The sequence below is a fragment of the Rhopilema esculentum genome, chromosome 11, assembly GCF_057945365.1.
Source record: "Rhopilema esculentum isolate cy_ngs chromosome 11, ASM5794536v1, whole genome shotgun sequence".
In the NCBI taxonomy this organism is placed as follows: Eukaryota; Metazoa; Cnidaria; class Scyphozoa; order Rhizostomeae; family Rhizostomatidae; genus Rhopilema; species Rhopilema esculentum.
The window spans coordinates 7,360,832-7,381,442 of NC_142825.1; the positions used below are offsets into that span (position 1 = coordinate 7,360,832).

General features: G+C 34.3%; 3 protein-coding genes and 1 long non-coding RNA gene across 4 annotated transcripts in view; 2 read left to right on the plus strand and 2 right to left on the minus strand.

The window, feature by feature from the left end:
• The window catches only part of LOC135693683 (valine--tRNA ligase), a 29,087-nt gene extending 24,351 nt beyond the window's left edge, over positions 1-4,736 (plus strand). The window contains exons 28-34 of the mRNA XM_065212224.2: positions 608-743; positions 1,864-1,975; positions 2,333-2,417; positions 3,238-3,328; positions 3,764-3,877; positions 4,307-4,342; positions 4,617-4,736. Coding sequence (XP_065068296.2) covers positions 608-743; positions 1,864-1,975; positions 2,333-2,417; positions 3,238-3,328; positions 3,764-3,877; positions 4,307-4,342; positions 4,617-4,688 — 646 coding nt within the window. The 3' untranslated portion in view covers positions 4,689-4,736. The remainder of the gene's footprint in view (positions 1-607; positions 744-1,863; positions 1,976-2,332; positions 2,418-3,237; positions 3,329-3,763; positions 3,878-4,306; positions 4,343-4,616) is intronic.
• Positions 4,737-4,881: 145 nt separating this feature from the next.
• Positions 4,882-7,249, minus strand: LOC135693697 (uncharacterized). Its single transcript, XM_065212239.2, has 2 exons — positions 7,090-7,249; positions 4,882-6,024 (listed from the first exon to the last, which is right to left on the minus strand). Exons 1-2 carry the CDS (start codon positions 7,184-7,186, stop codon positions 5,852-5,854), a joined length of 270 nt encoding a protein of 89 aa, XP_065068311.2. The 5' UTR covers positions 7,187-7,249; the 3' UTR covers positions 4,882-5,851.
• On the plus strand, positions 7,250-17,498 carry LOC135694168 (dual specificity protein phosphatase 12). Its single transcript, XM_065212859.2, has 8 exons — positions 7,250-7,380; positions 8,228-8,519; positions 8,832-8,945; positions 9,679-9,788; positions 11,296-11,380; positions 11,670-11,790; positions 14,374-14,422; positions 16,479-17,498. Exons 2-8 carry the CDS (start codon positions 8,251-8,253, stop codon positions 16,610-16,612), a joined length of 882 nt encoding a protein of 293 aa, XP_065068931.2. The 5' UTR covers positions 7,250-7,380; positions 8,228-8,250; the 3' UTR covers positions 16,613-17,498.
• On the minus strand, positions 16,566-20,515 carry LOC148958968 (uncharacterized). Its single transcript, XR_016144202.1, has 2 exons — positions 19,543-20,515; positions 16,566-18,685 (listed from the first exon to the last, which is right to left on the minus strand). It is a non-coding gene; the product is annotated as an uncharacterized LOC148958968 (long non-coding RNA).
• Between the last annotated feature and the right edge of the window lie 96 nt (positions 20,516-20,611).

Below are 20,611 nucleotides of genomic sequence, written 5' to 3' on the forward strand. Positions count from 1 at the left end.
GTATTTTGCATTTCATTATGAATGTTTTCATTAGTGCCAAATGAGCTTCAAAAAGCTGGCAAAAAACTGATAAGTTCTGTAGGAGGATGTTCCAGAGTATTCCAGAATTAACTTTATTATTAATAGGACTTTTGTGCCGACGCCAGTTATGCGATCTAAGCTGTGTAATTTGCAATTTTTTAGATCATTTAGAGATTACGTTGTTTCCAAAGCGATATGTTGGAACAAACCTATCACCTTATTCTTCTAAAGAGAAATCAGTATTGTTCAAGATCTGATATATTAATGTTTAATGTACAATTTCTTTTTGAAAAATATTTTAAGCAAAAGTGCCTGTTTTTTAACATTTCTCTTATCAGATATTTAACTAGTCCACAGTTTTCACAGTATCTAAAGCTTTATTAAGTAAATTGACAAGTCAAACCGATTTATAAAACTAAGTTTATTGTATAAATGACATACTCTTTCTTGTTATAGTTTGTACATTTTTGTTTATACCATTTGTTAATTGGTGTTAATCATAAAAATAATGCTGTATGCAAACCTTATCACATCACAATGCATTGTTATTTGACAATACACTTGGCTGGCCCTTGACCACTACTAGATATATCTGTCTCAGCAATGGTTTGCGGCTACTAAGTCCCTTTATGCCATTTATCACAGAAGAATTGTTTCAAAGGCTTCCATTGGAAACTGGCACATCCGCATCAAGTATCTGTACCACAGACTACCCACACAAGGTAAGATCATCCCTTTGCTTCTCTTAATCTTTACAAGAATACAATCACTTCCAAAATTACTTGGAACACTCAACACTTTGCGCTGTGCTTTTTTATTTTTCATTTGTTTTCCCGGATATTACTACTTCCATCCCCCTTTTCCCTCAAAACAATGTTGAAAGTATAGAAAAATATCAAACAAGCCACAAGAAAAGTGTACTCCATAACCCCTTTCATTTTTCTATAGTGAATCAACATTGTTCTTAGGGTGAGATGGGGTGGCTGAATTTGCCTTCCAAAACTTAAGTCAGTGTTTCAGGACTTTTGGCGGTGATTATAGATTTCAAGACTGTCTTGGTAACAATGGCCTATGAACCAGAAGCGAATATCCCTGTGCACCCTATTTTTATGAAAGTGCCTTTGTCAAAAAAATACCCCCTGCATGTTCCTATTTGGTATCCCTTTTTGACATGCCGCAAATCTTTGACATATTTTTACATTCCTGCTTTTAAAAGTACAAATGTATGAATGGCTCCACAATAATTAAATAAACCATAACTCCATGTGGCTTTCATAAAATGATTGAAAGTTGTTTCATGGCCATCATTTTTTATAAATGAGTGGTGTAAAAACGGTCAAAACTAGTGCTACTTTCATTCTTTTTAGCAATTAAGCATATTTGTTTCTTCATCATTTTTCCTTTTTTGTATAACACTTGCAAAGTTTTGAAAATCAACAATCAAAAGCATTCAACAAAACAAGCTTGATAAAGTCAATTTTTTTACAAATCACCTCAGAGACAGCAATCAGTTATTCAAAAATTAAACAGAGATCAATGTTTTGATTGTACAAAGTTTGGAAAAATTTCCAAATCATGTTAATATAGTTCCACATAATCCTCCTTCAATATCAGATATCAAGAAAAGAGATCAACAAAGCAAAAGGAAACTTGAACATGTTGAAAATTTATATATTATTGTTATTATTTATTTCACAGCCCTCTGTTGTTACAGTCATTTCAACTTCATGGAAAAGCTTTTGGCAATGATAACAAGCATTTCTGCTGAATTCCCAGGGCTGCTTGTTTATTTATTGTGCTTGTTAGTTGTGTGAAGCGTTTTAGAAAAATGTTTTTCTGCAGCATCCATGGCACAATGATGATGTTGAAAAGAAAGTTGAAGTGATGTTGGAGATTGTGAAAACAATGCGCTCTATTAAGGAAGAGTACTTGACAACCAGAGCAAAAGCAGATGGTATTCATTTTTATATAAATTATTGATTCTGAAAGACTTTCACTCCCACTGTTTTCATTAAATTCCCACATGTAGTATTCATCAACAAAATTGTATAGATTGTTTGAAACTCTTGCAAATATATCTATTTCTTAATAGAGATCACTTGATTTATGACTAACATACATTTAACCAGAAAAAGGGTCTTTCATATCTCAACTGTCATTCATGAAGCATTCATCTTCATAATTTGAAACATATTTATTTGTTAACACACTAGGATACTTTTAAAGAATAGTTTCTGTTTTTGTACTTCTGAATAATTTCTTAACTTTCCCAAAGCTCCTTACAAAAAGTTTGTTTTGTTTTTTGATTCAGTTTACCTGAGGCCTCATTCAGAGGATGTTACAAACATAATAATTACATTGATGGAGACTGTAAAAACTCTGACAAATTCAGCTGAGTGAGTATTTCAATAATTCCATTATAGTAATGGTCTGGGTTTAAAATTATTGGGCAGTTATACAAAAATGTTAATAGTCGTGGGTTTTAAGGTGATATTTTGCTATTCAATTGCAGCAAAAGTTATTACAACATTCCATAGCGTTGAGGATAAACAAAATCCTATCTGTTAGATATTATGTTATAATGGTTATAAACTTTTTGGCACCAAAGTCGTTCCCAACATCCTCTTCCCCTGCCTCATCAATTTCTCTACAATGACAAACTTAGTTTCTAAAATGTATCAACTTCTCTAATCAAAGTAACTATAATGCTGCTTTTAAGCCTAGATTACTGTGTGAAAATAACCAAACATAAGGATCTGCTTCCCTCAACATCAAAATAATTTTTAAAGCTATGGGCAAACATTAAGTTCTGTTTGTCTGTCTTCCTCATCAGCGAAAGCAGCAGATGTATTTGCACGTTTCCACCAGCTCTAGATAACAGTTCATTTTTCTGTCATGGTAGATTTGTGAAGGTTGCCTTTCCTTTGACATAAAAGATATAGTCTTTCAGCCCAGACACAACAATTTTCAGCTAACAGTGACTATAGCTTGTCTATTCTATTTAATATCTTTTTCCTTCAGAAATGTGTTTATCCTGTACCATTTGCCAAATTTGCGATTAGTAGACAGAAGTTAAATGCCAACTTGTGACAACTTCCTTACAATAACACCTAATATTTGTATAAAATATTTATATATAAGCCTTTCAACATAACTGTTAAGAGTTTTTTAAAAATAGTAATGAATTTATCATTGATGGTGTCTAATTTATTGCAGTGTGCACATCTTGAACATGGGTGATCCTATACCAAAGGGATGTGCTGTTGCTTTAGTTGGTGAAAAGTGTGAAGTTCACTTGCATATAAAGGTTACCTTCTAATTTGCTTTCTAGACACTTAAATTTTCTTGTTTTTTTCAGAGACATTTTGCCTTAAACATGCATTATTCAATTTTAAATGCATTATTCGTGCAAAGATAGTTCTGACGGTAACTCAAATGAATGGAATTACTGTGGGATTTGACTAGTTTATCTGTATCAAAAAGCTCTAAGAGATGTTTGTGAAATATTAAAATATAATTTTTTGCCCAGAAGGTTGAATTTAAGTGAATCCTCAAAAGTGATCTTTACTTAAAAGTGCTTTACACCAATTCAAGGGGGATAGAACAGCTGCATCTGCATTTTTTATTTTGTCTCAGGCCTAGTTGTGCACTTAGTCATATTTTTAAATTAAATTATCTAGTTTTGATCAGCTCATGTTTTATAGAATAATTCTTTTAGAATTTTTATACAAATTTTTTTAAGGGGCTGGTTGATATTGGAAAAGAAATCTCTAAATTAGATAATAAGTTAGAAAAGACAGAAGCCCAATTGTCAAAATTGATGGAGGCCATGAAGATAGACGACTATGAAAAGAAGGTTGGTTGATTCATTAAGTTTTATTAAAACAGAGATATTTCTGAAACAAGATCCAAAACTTCAATTGCCAAAACTAGAAGAAGTAAGACATTTTTTATTTCATTCTTTTGTCTCGTTTGTAAAATTGTCCTTGCATTATCTTCACTAATTAATGTCTTGATCATCATGGACATTTCCCTAGCCTACATTTGCTTGTTGATAAACCCCCCATCTGCATTTCAGGATTCAAAATGTCATCACTTATTGGTTCACAACATGAAAACTGATTTAATTGAAGTGAAATATAATGCAGAATCTGATATAAGAGATGTCCCTTAATGCCCCAAGAGTGTATAGAATTAAAAATTGTACAGAGGACCCTGGCTGTGTAATTTGTTGTTTACATATTTAGTCACTATCAATTGAATACAAACTGAATTTTTGTTACAGGTCCCAGATTCTGTAAGACAGCAGAACTGCGAAAAGGTATTGGTATTTGAAGTTCAATAATAATTTTTTTATAAAATCTTGTCTTAAAACTTTGGCATTAGCAGGATGCAACATTTATAGGTTTTGAAGTGTGCTACTCAAAGAAATAGCAATGGTAAAAGCAATGCTTATTCACTTGCAGTTAATGTTAAACAATTGTTACTTTTTGGATTAAAGTCATAAAATGGTTTTCACATTGCTTCTAGCACTTTACAGAATATCACCACAAACTGTCAAAAATCAATAACGCCTTGTTTTCTTAATTTTACAGGCAACACAGTTAACTACAGAGGTTGAGAAAATCAAACATGCAATAGAGAATCTAAAAGAGGCAGATGCCTAAATTTTAGTATTGAAATTATTTTTGTTTCTAATAAGATATGAATGAAGAGTGTTTCTTTTTTTTTGACTGCTGTCTATATTTTCTTAAAGCATTTTTAGTTTGTGTGTGTGAAAGAGTTCATTCTGCAGTACAACTTAAGGCCACATTTGATGTTTTATTGTCACATAGAAAAAGCTACAATGGAAAAACCAGACCTGGAAAAATGTCACAAAAAGTTGACAAACCCTACTCGGAAGGTGAATAACATAAAAAACTGTCTGAAAACTTACCAGAAAATCTTATTCTATCTTGTGATTAGCAGGTGCAGATCAAGAAATTTTTTTGTTATTGTCAATCACACTTAAGAATGGGATTAAGGTTAGAATAACTTTAAGGACCGTAAACTTGCTAGTTCTGTTGAAAAATTACCGGTTCATCTTGCTCAATAAAGATTATTAATAGAAAATGACATTTTCTCAATTAGATTTTTGTTTCGATACCTGGACAAACCAAATTTAATGTTTAATGTTAACAATAAAAAGCGGTTAAACTGGGTATTCAAACATAAACTTTGGTTTTTTGTCTTGATTCATCTATGCTTGCTTCCACTATGAAAGCCATCCTGAATGATAATTGCTTTGAAAATTCAATGATTCAATGTTTTGACCAACATAACAAAAACAACCGAGACTGGCTGCACTGAAATAGGCTTAAAAAGTAAATGTAAACAAAACAGCACAGTTCTTTAGTTGGATTATTGAGTAGTATCTGCAATAAAAGCAAAATCAAAGCCACAGGCTGTAAAAGTGCATGGCAGCAAGAGGAAACTCTAGAAATAGCTATTTTATTCAGTCAAACTCCACACAGATCTCCAGACAATTTTATTCAGTCAAACTTAGATGTGCTAAGCAAGATAGTTTGTACAAAGTAAATCCTCTGATCAATACACTTCAAGAATAGCAAAAGAGAAGCCCCTCCTATTATACTGCATAAATCTTGCTCTGATCACAATAGCAAAAATCACACTACAGGTTTGAGGCAGATATTAATGCATATTTATCATTTCATTAATATTTTATATACAAAACAAAATATAAAATTTGATGAGAATAGAAAGATAAATTTTTAATAATTTTTGTCAAGTCCTTTTTTCGTTACCATTATTCAAGCCATCATGATTGCTTTTAGCTTCCACTATTTGATTCAAGACCACCTTTGTTTTCCTCTCTGGTGCCATTTTTGTCTTTGACACTTTCCAAAAATTCTTTTACTTTTTCATGTAAATTTGTGCTTTGGTTTTCTAGTGCATCAAGGCAGGAACTAATACTGTCTAGCTCTTTGTTTATTGATTCATAGTCTGTAAAAGCGATGAATTGTAAATTCAGCTTTGGAGGGTTTTGGATGAAAGAAAAACTGTTATATCAAATGAAAAAGAAAAGTTAATGTACAAATTTCTTTCTGTGTGGTATACCAGGCTTTCATAGAAAAGTTATGCCATTAGGTGTGCACTAGAAACGTTATTGTGTGCCTGCAATAGTTTGGATGTGCATGAAAATTTCCTATCTGTTTGCTTTTGCATATTGGCTATGTAAAATACCTCAAATTTGACAATAGATGTGTAGTTCCATTTAGTGTAAAAAGACCTCCATAACCATTGCCCATAACCATTGACATGAGATAATGTCAGTATCAATTAGAACATGATCATTGTAATGAAGTTTGGGTAAGATCAAATGATGTGCGCTTAAGTTTCTTATAAAGTGGTATCAATTTACTGGTTCTGTTACTCTGTTCTGTGCACAGACAGAAAATTTCTGAATGTGCCTGATTCTAAGTGCACAGTTTTATAAATTCAAAAAGAATTTGTCTGCTCAAGAAACAAAGATTCCAATCTGAGAGGTGTACATGCTTTAGTATCATGCTTCTTTGCATGCCAATTCACACAACTTAAAAGCCTTTACTAAACATTGCTTAACCATGCCTATATCAAGCTACCAGCTGATTTGGTGATTTATTATAAAGATTTATTTCCACAGGGATGCGAATATAAGTCTTCACAATTGCTTTAACAATCTTTAACCGTTGGTTTCTTATGTACCTATATCTATAGCATTATTAACGTAATTATTAATAGCTCAGTTTGTTATTATTAGAGATACTTTTGGTTCTTTCCTTGCTGCTTCAAAAAAAAATGCTATATGTAGAACCAGATTTTTGAGGCAAATTCATCATGTACAAGTATTTTGCAAAACAATTTTCTTCCTGCAAAAGACCGTCTGTTGAGAAATAAAGGTTCATTTATTTAGTACAAGCCCATAATATTTGATATAAGGGTGGCAAAACCCTTATAAGGGCGGCGAAACGCGACTTTATTGCATCAGTGCCTAAAATAGCTAAACAAATATGTCTGAAATAAACTTACCTTCGTCATCCTCTAAATCATCGTGATTATCTAACCCATTTGCTTCACGCGATTTCCCATTTTTAGCTATTTCCCCGTTTTTTTGAAAGCCAGCCATATTAAATATATCATTGAGGTATCAGCTGATAATTCTTTGCTGTTGTGTTGTGTCACTTCAGCCTCTCTCCAATGTCCTTGCCTCTCTCTTTAATTGGTGTTTTGTAAAAAATGGCGGCTTAACACTTGATACAATGTCTCAAGAAAAAGAGATTGAAATGGCTCATTATATTCAAGGAAAATCACAATGTGGAGGTAATAAGTGTTTGTATGGTGTCAAGAGCTATTCAAATAATTTTGGATTTGAAAACAATGCAACAATTTAACTTGAAAAAAGATCCGTAAGAAAGAAGATCCAACACCATTTTGATGATATTATGATACATTCATGAATCATGATGGTGATGGTTATGATGTATGAAGTCGATAATTCTTGTGGCCAAGGACCGTGGAGCACATTACAGATTTAGGGGGCTAAATCGTTTTTTTGGGGAGAGGGGGGGCGGAGCTAAACAGGTTAAAAACCAAGAGCAAAGCAATTTTCTGTATGGTTGTATGTACATTTTTGAAAGTATTGGGGGGGGGGCTAAAGCCCCCCACTTCCGTGGTACCTGCTTTTGGCTGAAACCCACCGATTAACTTGCATCTGTGTATTTGACGCTTTCTGCATTGATTTTAATTTACAGTTTTGATGTCACAATACTAACTGCTAGCCTAGCTTTCAGGGATAACTAACTACTAGGCAAGCAAATATGTTCTGTGAAAATAAGTTCCTGTGACCAAGGGATTTTCGGTACCAGTTATCTGCTGATATTCAAGAAACTCTTTTTTCCAAACAATCAGCAGGTAAACATTGTTCAAAATGTCCTTATGAATCTAAGGAAACCTGCAACTTAAAAAATGAAATAGTTCTTCTTTCAAAATTAACAAGACAACAGCATTTCAATAGTTCATAGACAAACATGAACATTTATTGTAATAAATAGCAATCTCAACTCAACAGTCAATTAAAAATACCCCCTAAGAGGTAGAAACTACTTAAAATACCACTCCATGGTAGTATAATTACCTAAAGGCCATGTACTACATTTTCTCATTTTAGATGAAACAAAGTAAAGCAGACAGATGCATGCAATCAATGATAAACTCTACCTGGCATCCTTGGCAGATGTTAGCGATATTAATTCAATATTGCAACATGAAATCAATCACATTTTGACTGTTGACAGTTCACCCCTTCCATTAGATCTTCAGAGTCAATTGAAAAGCACTGGTGTAGAAATTGATCATGTGTCTATGCTTGATACCCTTGACTTTGAAGTTTTTGATTCACTGAAAGATGCTGTGAGCATATTGCACAAAAGAGCACCAACAATTGTTTCAGTTGTTCATTGGTAAGATCATATTTGCTCTTCTGAGGAGGCAAACATGCCTCTTTATGCATTTATTACAACTAATTGTCTGTCTTGACATTTTGTAAAGCTGTTACACTTTGTTTCTAGATGTCTTTTGATAAGAACATGTTACATTCTTCCAAGATAGAAATTCCAAAGTTTTGTTTCTGAACTTTTGTACTGTCTTTTAACAAACACAGTGTCATTTAATCTTAACCATTTTTATTTTGCCAGGAATATATTTTTGATTGAACTGAATAAAATGTGCACTTATTTGGAATTTGGTTGCTTTTGATAAATTTCTTTCTCTAGTTTTGCAGGAATGTCAAGAAGTGCAACTGTGGTAATTTGCTACTTGATGCAGTCTTTAGGCTTAAAATATGATGAAGCATTTCAATATGTCAAATCAATAAAACCAGATATTTGGTAATTTTTATTCAAGTTCTTATCCTTTGTATATGCTTTTTTAAAGTTAGAGTCAAATACTTTTTTGCTAAAGTTGGGAAAGCTTATTTCTTTCAAAAAAATAAATTTTTAGATTTGTCTATTTCCTCCCCAAAAATTAATCCTATGGTCTGCTTTCATCCCCAGTCTGAGCAAGAAAATAAAAGCTATCATCTTGGAAATGACTTTAAACTTGAAATCAGTTATTACTATTTCTTTTTTTCTTATCTGGTAGTTCTTTCTCTTATTTACCAAACATGTCTCTGATGAACTGAGTTAGTAAAGTTTCCAAAATTTTGCATTTTGAAATTAGCATTCTAATTCTATCTTTCAAGAAGATTGTAGTAGTTAAAAAACTTCACATTGGTTCCACAATTGAACCACAATTTATTATTAACTTCTCTTGCATCCTTTGGATGGGAATTATGGAAAATGTTTCCTGTGGAGAAGTATGGATCATTGTCCACTCGCCTACAATATGGAAACTCTAAGACTTCTGGAACTATTTTTTATTAAGTTATCAATTCACGTTTGACAGGTGATCAACAAATTGTTGCACTAAAAAATATCAAACTGTTCCCTGAAGATGTTGTTTCTAGTTTTTTTGTTATTTTTTTTAAATTTGTTGTAGTGCACCCTGATTTTTTCAATGTTTTTGTTTTGAATAGATATGTTACTTTTTTTCTGCCCTGATGTTATTTTCATTTATTTTCAGTCCAAATCCAAATTTTGAGAAGCAGCTCAGGCTGTTTGAGGAGCTAGGTAATACTTTTGACAAATACAGAGAATTCAAACGTGCTTTGCAGCGATTGAATGGCTATGACCGTAAGTTTATTTTTAAAACAAATGGCCTCTATTCACGGTGACATTGCATAATTCAGGAAAATGAAATGACACTGTATCAATGGCGAAAATTATGGGGGTTTGGGAAGGGGGGGGGGGTTTCGGAAAGTTCAGAGCTCTGAAAATTTGGGCTTTCATTGCATAATTGACAACCGTTTAACCTGTCAAAATTGCTCCAAAAAATCATTCTGAAAAGCTAATTTAAAGCTAATTTAAGGGGTGTAATTGCTAAAGTTTCTGCTCGCTTTGCTTGCAGGTGATTTGCCTTTCCCCTTTTTTACCCCAGGGGCCTCTATAACCTCTTTGTGCCCTTTTTGCAAAATATGAACATAGCATAGCTGATAAAATACTAGTAAGTATTAAATAATCAATCAAACAATATATGACCAAAGTCAAAACTGCTTGCGAATCGTTTCAATTCCGTGAAAATTAGCCAAAATTTCCATCGGATTCTTCCGAATAAAAGTTGTTTTCAAACGTATTTGCCACTGATGAAAGCAATATAGAATGCTTAAAATGAGCGTATATGACTTGTCAAAAGTCAAATCGGTCGCCCTCTTTTGTCATCAATTGTCTTAGATGAGATATTGACCTTGATATGAAAAATCATAGATGGATTGTTCTTCTTGCTACTTAATTATGGCGTTGTCAGCAAAGATTTCTAAAGGGTCCTATCAAAAAATCATCTATTTTTATCAAAATGTGCAGTTCCTTTAAATTTAAACATGATCCAAGATGTTGTCTTGTCGGGAAAACGTAGGTCTGGGCCCCCCCCCAAATGAAAGCCTGAATTTCCGCCACTGCACTGTATCAAAGGTGGTGTCATGATTATTTTTATAGGTGGTTGGTAATTTAAGAAGTTTTTTTGTTATCATGAAATAAACAATATTAAAATGCAAAAAAAGCTTTGCCAAAAATGAACACTGCTAGATACTGCATCCTATGTTACATAATCTTGTATTCCCACCAATTATAATATCCTACCTCCCTTATAATCCTTTCCTTTTATGCTTTGTAAACTAATCCAGCCTCTCTAGGAATCTTGCCGGTGGGAGTTTTCAACCTTTATTATCATGCAACCTCCTGCCAAATATGCTAGAAACTAGAAAAACATACTTTCAAGATACATTGATATATTGACTTGATTTTTCATCTATTTTGTTTTTATAGATATCTCTGTACCAAATTTAGATTATAAATTTTTAAATCTTGTTTTTTACTTCTGTCTTGAAAGTTTCAACCACTTTTCTCGAAGAACATTAAAAAATATTCCAATCTTTATAATAGTCACACCTCTGTCATTATCCAGTCTTAAATTTTCAAGTTGAATTATCGAACTTGCAATGTGAATACAAGATAGGAAATGGTAACAAGTTACAGCAGATAGGAGATTTTGTCAATTATCACAATTTATTCTTTGCTGTTGAGGAAAACTCTTAATATCAGTCACATAAGACTTGTCTTACAAGGTAAATTTTTTTCTTTATAGAAAGACTAGAGGATTTAAAAGTTTCTTTGAAAGCGGCAATTAGAGGAAATAATACAATGGTATCTGCAACCTGTAGAAAGTGCAGGTAAAGCTGCTTAATTCTAATTCAGTTTCAAATCACCACTGAACCATTACTTTCTATTTTAGCCATCAATATCCTGACTCTTTTTTAAAGCTCATATTTTTACAATTATGTTAATCAAGATTTATATAAATCTTTATGCAACAACATGCTTTTGGCTTTCTTAGTTTCTTGAGCTAAAACTCTCAGGCTCAATAAAATCGCCATTTGAGTATATTGGTTTGTTATCAATGTTCATTTTACTTTTTTCCAGTTTTCAGATTTTTATTAATGATGTGCATATTTTTTGCAGATTTTCATTATTTAGTGAATGCACAGTTTCCCACTCTTGTTTGAGCTCTAGTGCTTCAATCTTTCTTCAAAGTCCTGAGCCCTGGATGCTACAAAATTCTGTCTCTGAACAGGATTCAAAGGTGGGCATTTCAACACTTTTTATAATAACAGTTGACAAGAATGACCAAGTGCTATTGTCTTTTGTGAGGCAGACATTTTTAGCAAATATATAATAATTGTGTTGATTATTAGGTTTTGTTCCATAATCTGCTATATGAACAATTTTTTTGCGGTACAGAATTTGAAAATGGCTTTGAAAAAAGCAAACATTTTACAACATACTTAAAGCTTTTTCGTCTGACACTCCTCAGAGCATAAAACGTCAGAATAAGGTTCCGAAAAAACACGTTTGAAAAATATATACCCAGTTGTGGATCGAAATAGGCCAATCAGAAAAACGCAAGCACAAGACCGGTATAGTTGACCAATCAGTGCCGCGAGCCTAAAGAAAAATTACCAATGGAGTCCAAGAGAGAAAACGAACTCCTTTTGTCTACACAATGGCGGCTTTTTCGTTTTTATGTAGATTGACTCCAAAACTGCTAGATGGAAGGACGACCGGGCTCTGCCAATTATCCGAAACATGTCGTCATTATAGAGTTTTGCACAATCTGGGTTGTCTAAAAGATGTTGACCAATGGCAGAATCACTTGTTTTAACAGTGTTTCTAGACCTACAAGATCGAGGAGGCTGTTCTCTTTGAGGGGCAGTTTTGTTTCGTATGTTGGAAGGAACATGCTGTTTTATCCTATCCCCCAATCTTTGGGTTGTGCGCCCTACGTAGCCAGAATCACACTGGCACGTAAATTCATAAATGACGGAACTTTTTTGTTTGGTAGGGACGCAATCCTTTTGAATGGATGGAAGGGCTCTCCTAGTGCTGTAAACAATCCGAGGATTGACAGCAAAGAAACAATTGGTTATGGCTTGCCTAATTTGACTCTCGAATCGCAAGGAAGTGCTACCAATCCATGGTAGTTTCAAATAAACTGGGCACTTTTGCGGACCAAACTTTTGAACAGCCGAAAAACTTGCGATCTTCTCCTTAGTATAAGATAAAATGACGTCTTCAGGATAGCCGTTGTCCAAGAAGATCGTTTTGAGTTTTTCCAGTTCAGCGTGCAGTTTAGATTTCGAGCAGATCATAAGTGCCCTATGTACTAATGTTTTGACAAGGTTGACTTTGCGTTGTTTTGGGCAAAATGAATTCCAGCGTATGTACTGACCGGTAAAAGTAGGCTTGCGATATACACTGGTAAGAAATCCAGTGTTAGACTTTTCGACCAAAACATCTAAAAATGGTAAGGAATCATTTTCTTCCTTTTCAAACGTAAACTGGAGGGCTGGGTGTAGGCTATTTAGGTGTTTTAGAAAAATATCACACTCAGCCTCTGTTTTGAAAATGGTATATGTGTCATCCACATACCGAAAATAGACACCTGGCTTTTGGTCGTAGTCGAACAAACGCTCTTCATGAAAGCCAACAAAGATATTGGCCAAGGCAGGTCCCAGAGGGCTACCCATAGCGACACCATCCTTTTGTTGGTACATTTCATTGTTAAAACTGAATTCAACTGAACGTGTTGCAGTTTCCATCAGTTCAATGAATACTTCCTCTGGGAATGGTGGGCTATTAAGCTCGCTTCGGTACAAAGCGTCGGCACATATTTTGATGGTCTCACTCAAAGGAACATTTGTGAAAAGACTACTAATGTCAAAAGAACACATGAAAGATGTTTCGTTTTCGATGTTCAAGTTTTGCATGAACTCAGCGAACGTAAAAGAATCCTTGATGCAATGTTTTGAATATTTTTGAAGAACAGGGTCCAAAACTTCAGAAAGCCACTTAGCCAGTTCGTGTTGTGCTGAGCCAATCATAGACAAGATAGGTCTAAGTGGGACATTCGGCTTGTGTATTTTAGGGAGGCCATATTTAAGCTATCTGCTATATATTTATAAACTGCCAAATTTAAGCGAGTTTCAATATAACTAACTGATATTATTTTGCTTGCTGAAAGATTGAAAACTAAAGAATTGGGCTGTGTTGTATAATACAATCTTGCTTGTTTTGTTGCCATCATTTCTTTTACTGTGACAATTTTTTATTTCTGACACGCTGTAAAAATCATGAATGCTATTTGAAGGTAATGTGTCCAGCTAAAGCAAGCGACTCTGCGGGGGTTTTTGGAAACATGTGATTTTTCATGTCATCGCCCCAGCTACTACGATCGTTATGTTTATCTGTCCTGCTGTGAGGTTAGCTTTTCACGTGAGCAGTTTTGCCTCGCAAGAATACTAACCAATCGCAAACCGTTGTTTTGATGGGTGGCTTGACAAGTTGGGTATACGCAGTCCTTTTATATGGACACATTACCTTTAATTAGAAACACATGATATTATATGGTATATCGTATCCTATCGTGTGGCTCACAGCAGAAAAAGTTACCAAATAACATAATTCCTCACATCATAGTTGAAGTGCATTTAGTTTAAAGGTAGTTGAGGGTAGTAAATGACTGTAAAGTGAAGTGAAGATGGTGATATTGTTAAAACACGTGTAATTTTTTCTTGAAAGCTCGTTGGTCAGCATCGCTAGCCTTACCTTGAACGTTATGAATATCGATCGTTAAAATGTTTGGATAAACCTTTTTTATTGCATCTAGATACTATGTCCTGCTTGCAGATGTAAGCTCGGAAGTATTCGATGGAAAGGTAAGTTAAGATTTTATTGTTTCAAAGTCGCACAGTTCCAAACGAGTTTTATTAAAACTCGCACAAAGTTAGAATGCTCCTTCATGGCATGGTGATGAACACTTTACAAATTTTTCTCTTTTTAAATTCTTTACACGCGATATATTTTCTGCTATACTACCATCTTGTAATACAAGATTTTTCAGATTTACAATTTAATATTCTGTGTTTTTGAGCAAAACTACAAATCTAGTCTAAAGCAAGTGCTGTTTTTCGCCATGCTATTTATCTAGAACACGTTCCACATTCCACGGGCTGAATAGCAATATCCTTTGTGGAATTTTTTGCCTTGGAAAATGACAGATACTTAAAATACAATCAATTCACTATTCTATTTTCCTTTAATTTGTAAAGCTATCTGGTTTATATGGGTTTTTCGGGGATTCTCAGGTAGACGATAATTTTTGTGAATGGAGCGCTACGAAATTTGATAACTGATGCCTAGTTGTTTGTTTAACGTTTTTGTATTTGCATTGTTGCGGTTAACAAATTCGTGCATTTATTTTAAGAAAATTTCTACAAGAATCTGGGCTCTAAGATGACCAAAATTTAAGAAACATCCTTAAAAGATAACTCAAAATAAGAGTTAAGTAGTGGTAGCCATTGGAGATTTTCAGATTGCCGCAGGTTCTTTCACTTTGGTTTCAACTACAAGGTAGTTAAAACTGCTTCAATGGCTACAAATTGATTGAATCATAAGGAATTATCTGGACATTTTTCTTAGTTTTTGGGAAATAGCAACTAGTGTCGCTTGTAAATGATTAAATGTTACATGCTGGCTGTGTTTGTTTTTTTGTAAGAATGGGATATATTTATTAATATATGAATTTAGATATAACTGGATAAGCTAAGGAGGGATTTGCAGCATTTCCTAATACTAGCTTTTTTCCATGTTCCTTTCTGTTTTATTATTTAATATTTAATTATTTTCAAACAGAATTCCTGATGTAAATCTTTTAATTTTTCATTCCCTCATGGCGGTTTCCCGTGAGATTCTTAGCAGATAAAAACCTTTCGGAGAGATTCTCCTCGTTATTTTGTGCTGTTTTCATTTTTCGTTATTCGTTATCCGAAATGATCTTCTTAAGATCAGTCCTAAGATGTATATGGCATCAATTGTTAAGCTTGTGCGTTTCAAAGTATTATTGATTTTTTCAACTTTCCTTATCCTTTTGTATCTAAAAAATACCTGGAATATGTACCATTTTTGACAGTACAGAAGAAGCGAAAATGTAATTTTAATCCATCACCGTTAAAATTTTCAGAAAAATGCTGTTTTTCTTAAAAACCTTGATATTTCCAACGCAAAGAATTAAATCTTATCTCCTTACGTCCATGCTTTCTGTCGAGGTTGTAATATTCTAGGATCTCATTTTTATTTCCTTTCCTCGATCGCTTTTCATTGCGAGTAGGAATCGAGCCTTTAAATTCCAAAAAGAAAAAGCGTCATTATTCCCAGCCCAACTGAGCTCACTGTTTAGTCCAGCGGTTTAGTGAAGACAACGAATGCAAAGCGTTGAATAGCCTACATTTTGCTGGTCAGGACAAGGCTATAACTGTGGCTAAAGGTTTCAAGCTTTGCACTTTTATGTTTTTTTTTAAAGAATCCATAACTCTAAGGATTCTTCTTAATGCCGATTTCTATCATTACAAATGCATGCATTTCACAATTAGAATTCTGGCAAAACATTTTTCGAAAGATCCGGTGATATAATCTTGCGGTGGCAAAGAATAAGTCGATGCGGAGGAGAGGAAGGAAAGTGTCTCTATTTCCAATCCTTGCTCAAAAATTTTTTCTGTGACTTGCTTCTAACTGTACCCAGGGTAGACAAAGCAGACAATTAAGAAATATTTTGAGTTTGCGAATGGGAGTTTTAAAATACGAAACAGTGTTTTAGCTTAGTGATAGCAGGAATAACAGTTTACTGTATTTAGTTTTCTTGCATTGGAAAATGATTGCATTTCGCTTGTGTTCAGTTCGACATTGCTCCTAGCCTTATCTGTTTTCTTTCTGTAGGGTGTATGTGTTCTTGCAAGAAGTGGGTAAGGCCAGCGATTCAAGTGCATAAAAGTAAGGTTGATCAAACACTTTTTTCGACGCCTGTGGAACTTTTACCTCCAAGCCACGATGAAAATACCTCTGTAAAGTGAACATTATCGGTATCTTATTTGAACCCATTTTGCAATATGATGAGCCGCAAGTAAGCTTGGTTCTTCTGAGCCTATGTGAAGTACAAACAGTTAATGTATTTTCATCTCAAATAGAACATCATTGTTGAGACTGAAGGCGCCCATGCCAGGCTGCAGAGTGACGTCAAGGTACTTTGCCTCCAGGCTAATTCTTTGAAGGGTATTCAACCGCAACTCCGGGCTAACTCTTTTTATTTTAGCTGTCTGTGATTTTAAAGCGCACAATTTTTTCAATGTTCTCTTCGATTCCTGTCTAGAGTTTAAGATCTTCACTTGAAAAGATACCTTTGTAGACCTGTGTTACCGGAAACAAGCACCAGCCCTCATTTGGATCTCCAGTTTGTGGTGCCTCTTATCGCTTTATACACTTGTGGGTGGCATAAAATTGCAGCCGATTAGCTCATCTCAATCCAACAAGTTGAATAATCAGTCAGAAAGTCTAAGTTATGTTCCCATTTGCTAACCGAAATTGTCCAAACCTAAAAGAGACATAACCAATTGGAGATCCAAATTGCTGACAATATATAAATTGCTTTATAAAGTTTTTTCTTACCAATATAAATTATACCTGCCCGAGTTTCTGTAGTTTCTCTACACCTTGTTGAGTGGTAAGTTGATTAGGGGCCTACTTTGTTTCTGATGCCTCTAAACAACTGAAACAGTATATTGTTTATTAACTTAACTTAAAGTTACAACGTAAGGCTCAAAGAGCATTTATTCATTATGCTAGCAACTTATTTTTACATTATCATTGTATCTGAAATCTGCTTTTTAAAAGTGAATCAGAGATGCAAGATACATAATATATGCCGGATACACAAAACTGGAGCTTTCATGTTTTGTTGAATTTGTTTTGCCTTTATATCGCGGTAACTTGCGCATTCTGCGTTGATGTCAAAGAAAGCTACGATGGCGGTGAAAGAGAGTGTACATGTTCTGGAGATAATGCGGTATAGTAAATAAAAATAGTTTGGATTGACGTACGAACAGAAGTCCAGATTGAGCTATGACGCATCTCTCTACCAGCCTTCTATCTTACCAAAAGTTAAAACTGAAATCTTTGGATTTGTCATACAAAATTTATCTTAAAATTTGTAGATATAGGCGACGTGTAAATGTTAATTGGAGCTGAACTTGATGGTATTGCTTGGCCAAGTTAAGACGTCATAAAAACATATTTTCAGGATTTTCAATTCGGACTGTGTAATCTGAAGAACACCGTTGAATGTGTCTAAATATGCATTACTAGTCAAATCTTAAATTGCCAACAATGAGCACATGACATACGAGAATAGGATCTTTCATTACAAACTCACTCTCAGCTGATCTTTGTTTTAAAATTATATGCTAAAACTGTAGTGATAAATTCGGAATGCTTTGGTCTTTCACTGGCCGTATCCTATTCCCTTCATGACACATTTTACTGATTTTGTTCGTTAGTGATATTTTCTGCTCCAGTCTATTTGGTCCATCTTCAAAAACAGTTTTTAACTTCATCGCGTACTTTTTGTAATATTTTTTTCTGGTCTAAGTATAAACTAATCGTACTAAAAAATGTGACTGCAAGCAGCGAGATCAAAACCAAGGTCTGCTATATTTTGGCGATATTTGAACCAATGTGAAATTCGAGCAGGGTCATTGCAGATCAATTTTTCTGATTGCCGCTGCGCTCTCCGTTGCACCATTCCCGGTGTGACCGCTTACTCGCTTGGCTGGGCCACTTGACTTAAAATTTGCAGTGTTTAAACTTTTTTTCCCAAAAGCCTTGCCTACCTATCGATCTTAACTGCTTTAACAGCGATTCATTCTCAACTTCCATCCGTAGCAGCTGCTGTTTTCGGGCCATTGCCGCTAACTTGGCGCTTTAAATTACCCGCTTCGATATCCTTCTTTTATTTACCGCTTTCACTTACTGATTTCATTTACCGCTTGCCTTTGACGGTTTCGTTTACCATTTTCCACTATCGCTGGCACTAAAACACCGTCGCCCCATTATTCTGTTAACTTGTTTGTGTCTGACTCCATTTAAAGCAGCTGACAAAAAAAGAAATTTTCCCATCATAATTATCGAAATTTAAAATATGAGAAAAAGAAAGAGTTTATTTAAGCAAAAGGTTGTATCAAGATAAAATAATAGAACTATTATTTTATCCTGGCTTTTCCCAACTTGTTGTTTTATCAAATTAAGACAGTGTTTTTAAAAAACTGTGAAATGGTTTTTTTCAAGTATTCTTTGCCAAGAGAAAGTTGGGAATGTAGTTTTGCCCAGCAAAATACAGAGGTTTATTGGGTGACTGCACTCTAATTATTGGAAGATGCACTCTAATTTCAAACATAAATTCTCAAATATTCAAAGAGGAAACTTAGATTGATGATATGGAATAGTTTTAGCAAAGTACCTTTGACTTATGCCCTTCTTTTTGTTGTCATTCATCTAAATTGTTTTTGGGCCTCCTCGTAAACAGAATTTCACTTATTAATGTGCTGCCACACCTCATTAACTGAGTTTAAATTCTTCTACAAATTCTTAACTCATTGACGATATCCCCCTTGCGCTGAGAAACTTCAGAGTTCCTTAATCCCTATCATTTAGCCTCTGGCTTTGTTTATCGTACACCCCTGTGTAGCAAGACTCGAGCTCGAAATTTCCTAACCTCTTTCGGGAGTCCTCATTCGACAAACTCGTTTCCCCGGGATTTTTTTACATTTCTCTACATCCCCTGAAAGCTAATATTTTTTGTTTCCAGCCAGTTTTAAGTTCCCCCTTCAAAAGATTTGTTTCCCTGTCTTAAATGACACGAACTTATCATTATAAGTTCTTCTTGAGGTCCAATTTCCGGTGAAATTTTACCCACCCCCTCTGCCATTTTGCTGTCCTCTGCCATATTTACCTGCTGTCCTTGTACACAGACTTGCTAGGCTTGTTACATGGCGACGTTATCGTATAATTCTACAGTAGATGTAGTTCCAATGCTACGTTCAGAAAGTTTAGTTTCGAACCATCGATGAAGTGTGCGAATGCACGACACAGCAAATATCAGTGGCTCCACATGTTCTCAAAACGTGATTTTTATCCTTTGTAGATAAATACAAAATTGCGTAATTTCATTTGCATCTAAAACATCTGCTCAGCCTTAAGTTCTGTTCAAACTCCTTCCCAGGTGTATTCAGGCGGGCATTTGTTTGAAGAGACCTTTTTAAAGAGGACATTAACCTGTAATTTAATTGAAATGTTTTCTCTCCATACAGCAAAAACTGAGGGTGGCATTCCCTGCTATAAAGCTCTCGCTAAATACCCTCAAACACGAAATCTCTAGAAAGCTTCTCTAACCAAGAACTGCAATGATCTAGCAATAAAATATAAAGAATCAAAACCATGTCTTATCTTTGTAATGCTTCTGCCATTTTCCTTTCATCTTTAACTTTTCATTTGTTTACTAAAGCAAACTATATCCTTTGCAAAGCTCCAGTGCTCATCCTGAAGATATCATTTCAGTAAATTCGTCTACAAAGACCTTAAACATTTATACTATTCGCGGTTTTGAATGATTTGTCAAATTCTTTGAGCGGAATTTTTTCAAGTCAGTTTCCACTAGGCAGGAATTAGCATTCCCCAACAACTGGCCTTCCTCTTTCTCCGCAAAATTCAAAGAAACTGGTTATTTTTTCCAAAAGCTCCACTAATGGTTATCTCACGGTGATAGCCACTTTTGAGCCAATAGTTGTATCCAGAAATTTGTTATCTGATGTCAAACCCTCGCACAAAAAATCCTAAATAAAAATACTGGGGGCTTATTTATTTTGATATTTGAAGCTTATTCGAGGAGGGCTTATAAAATTATTGTAGACATTAAGAAGACATTATTAAAAGACCTCGTTTATTTTAGTAGGAATTTCTTTATGAGCATTCAATAAAACCAAAAGTATGACTTTTTGCGGTAATTCAATAAAACACCAAAG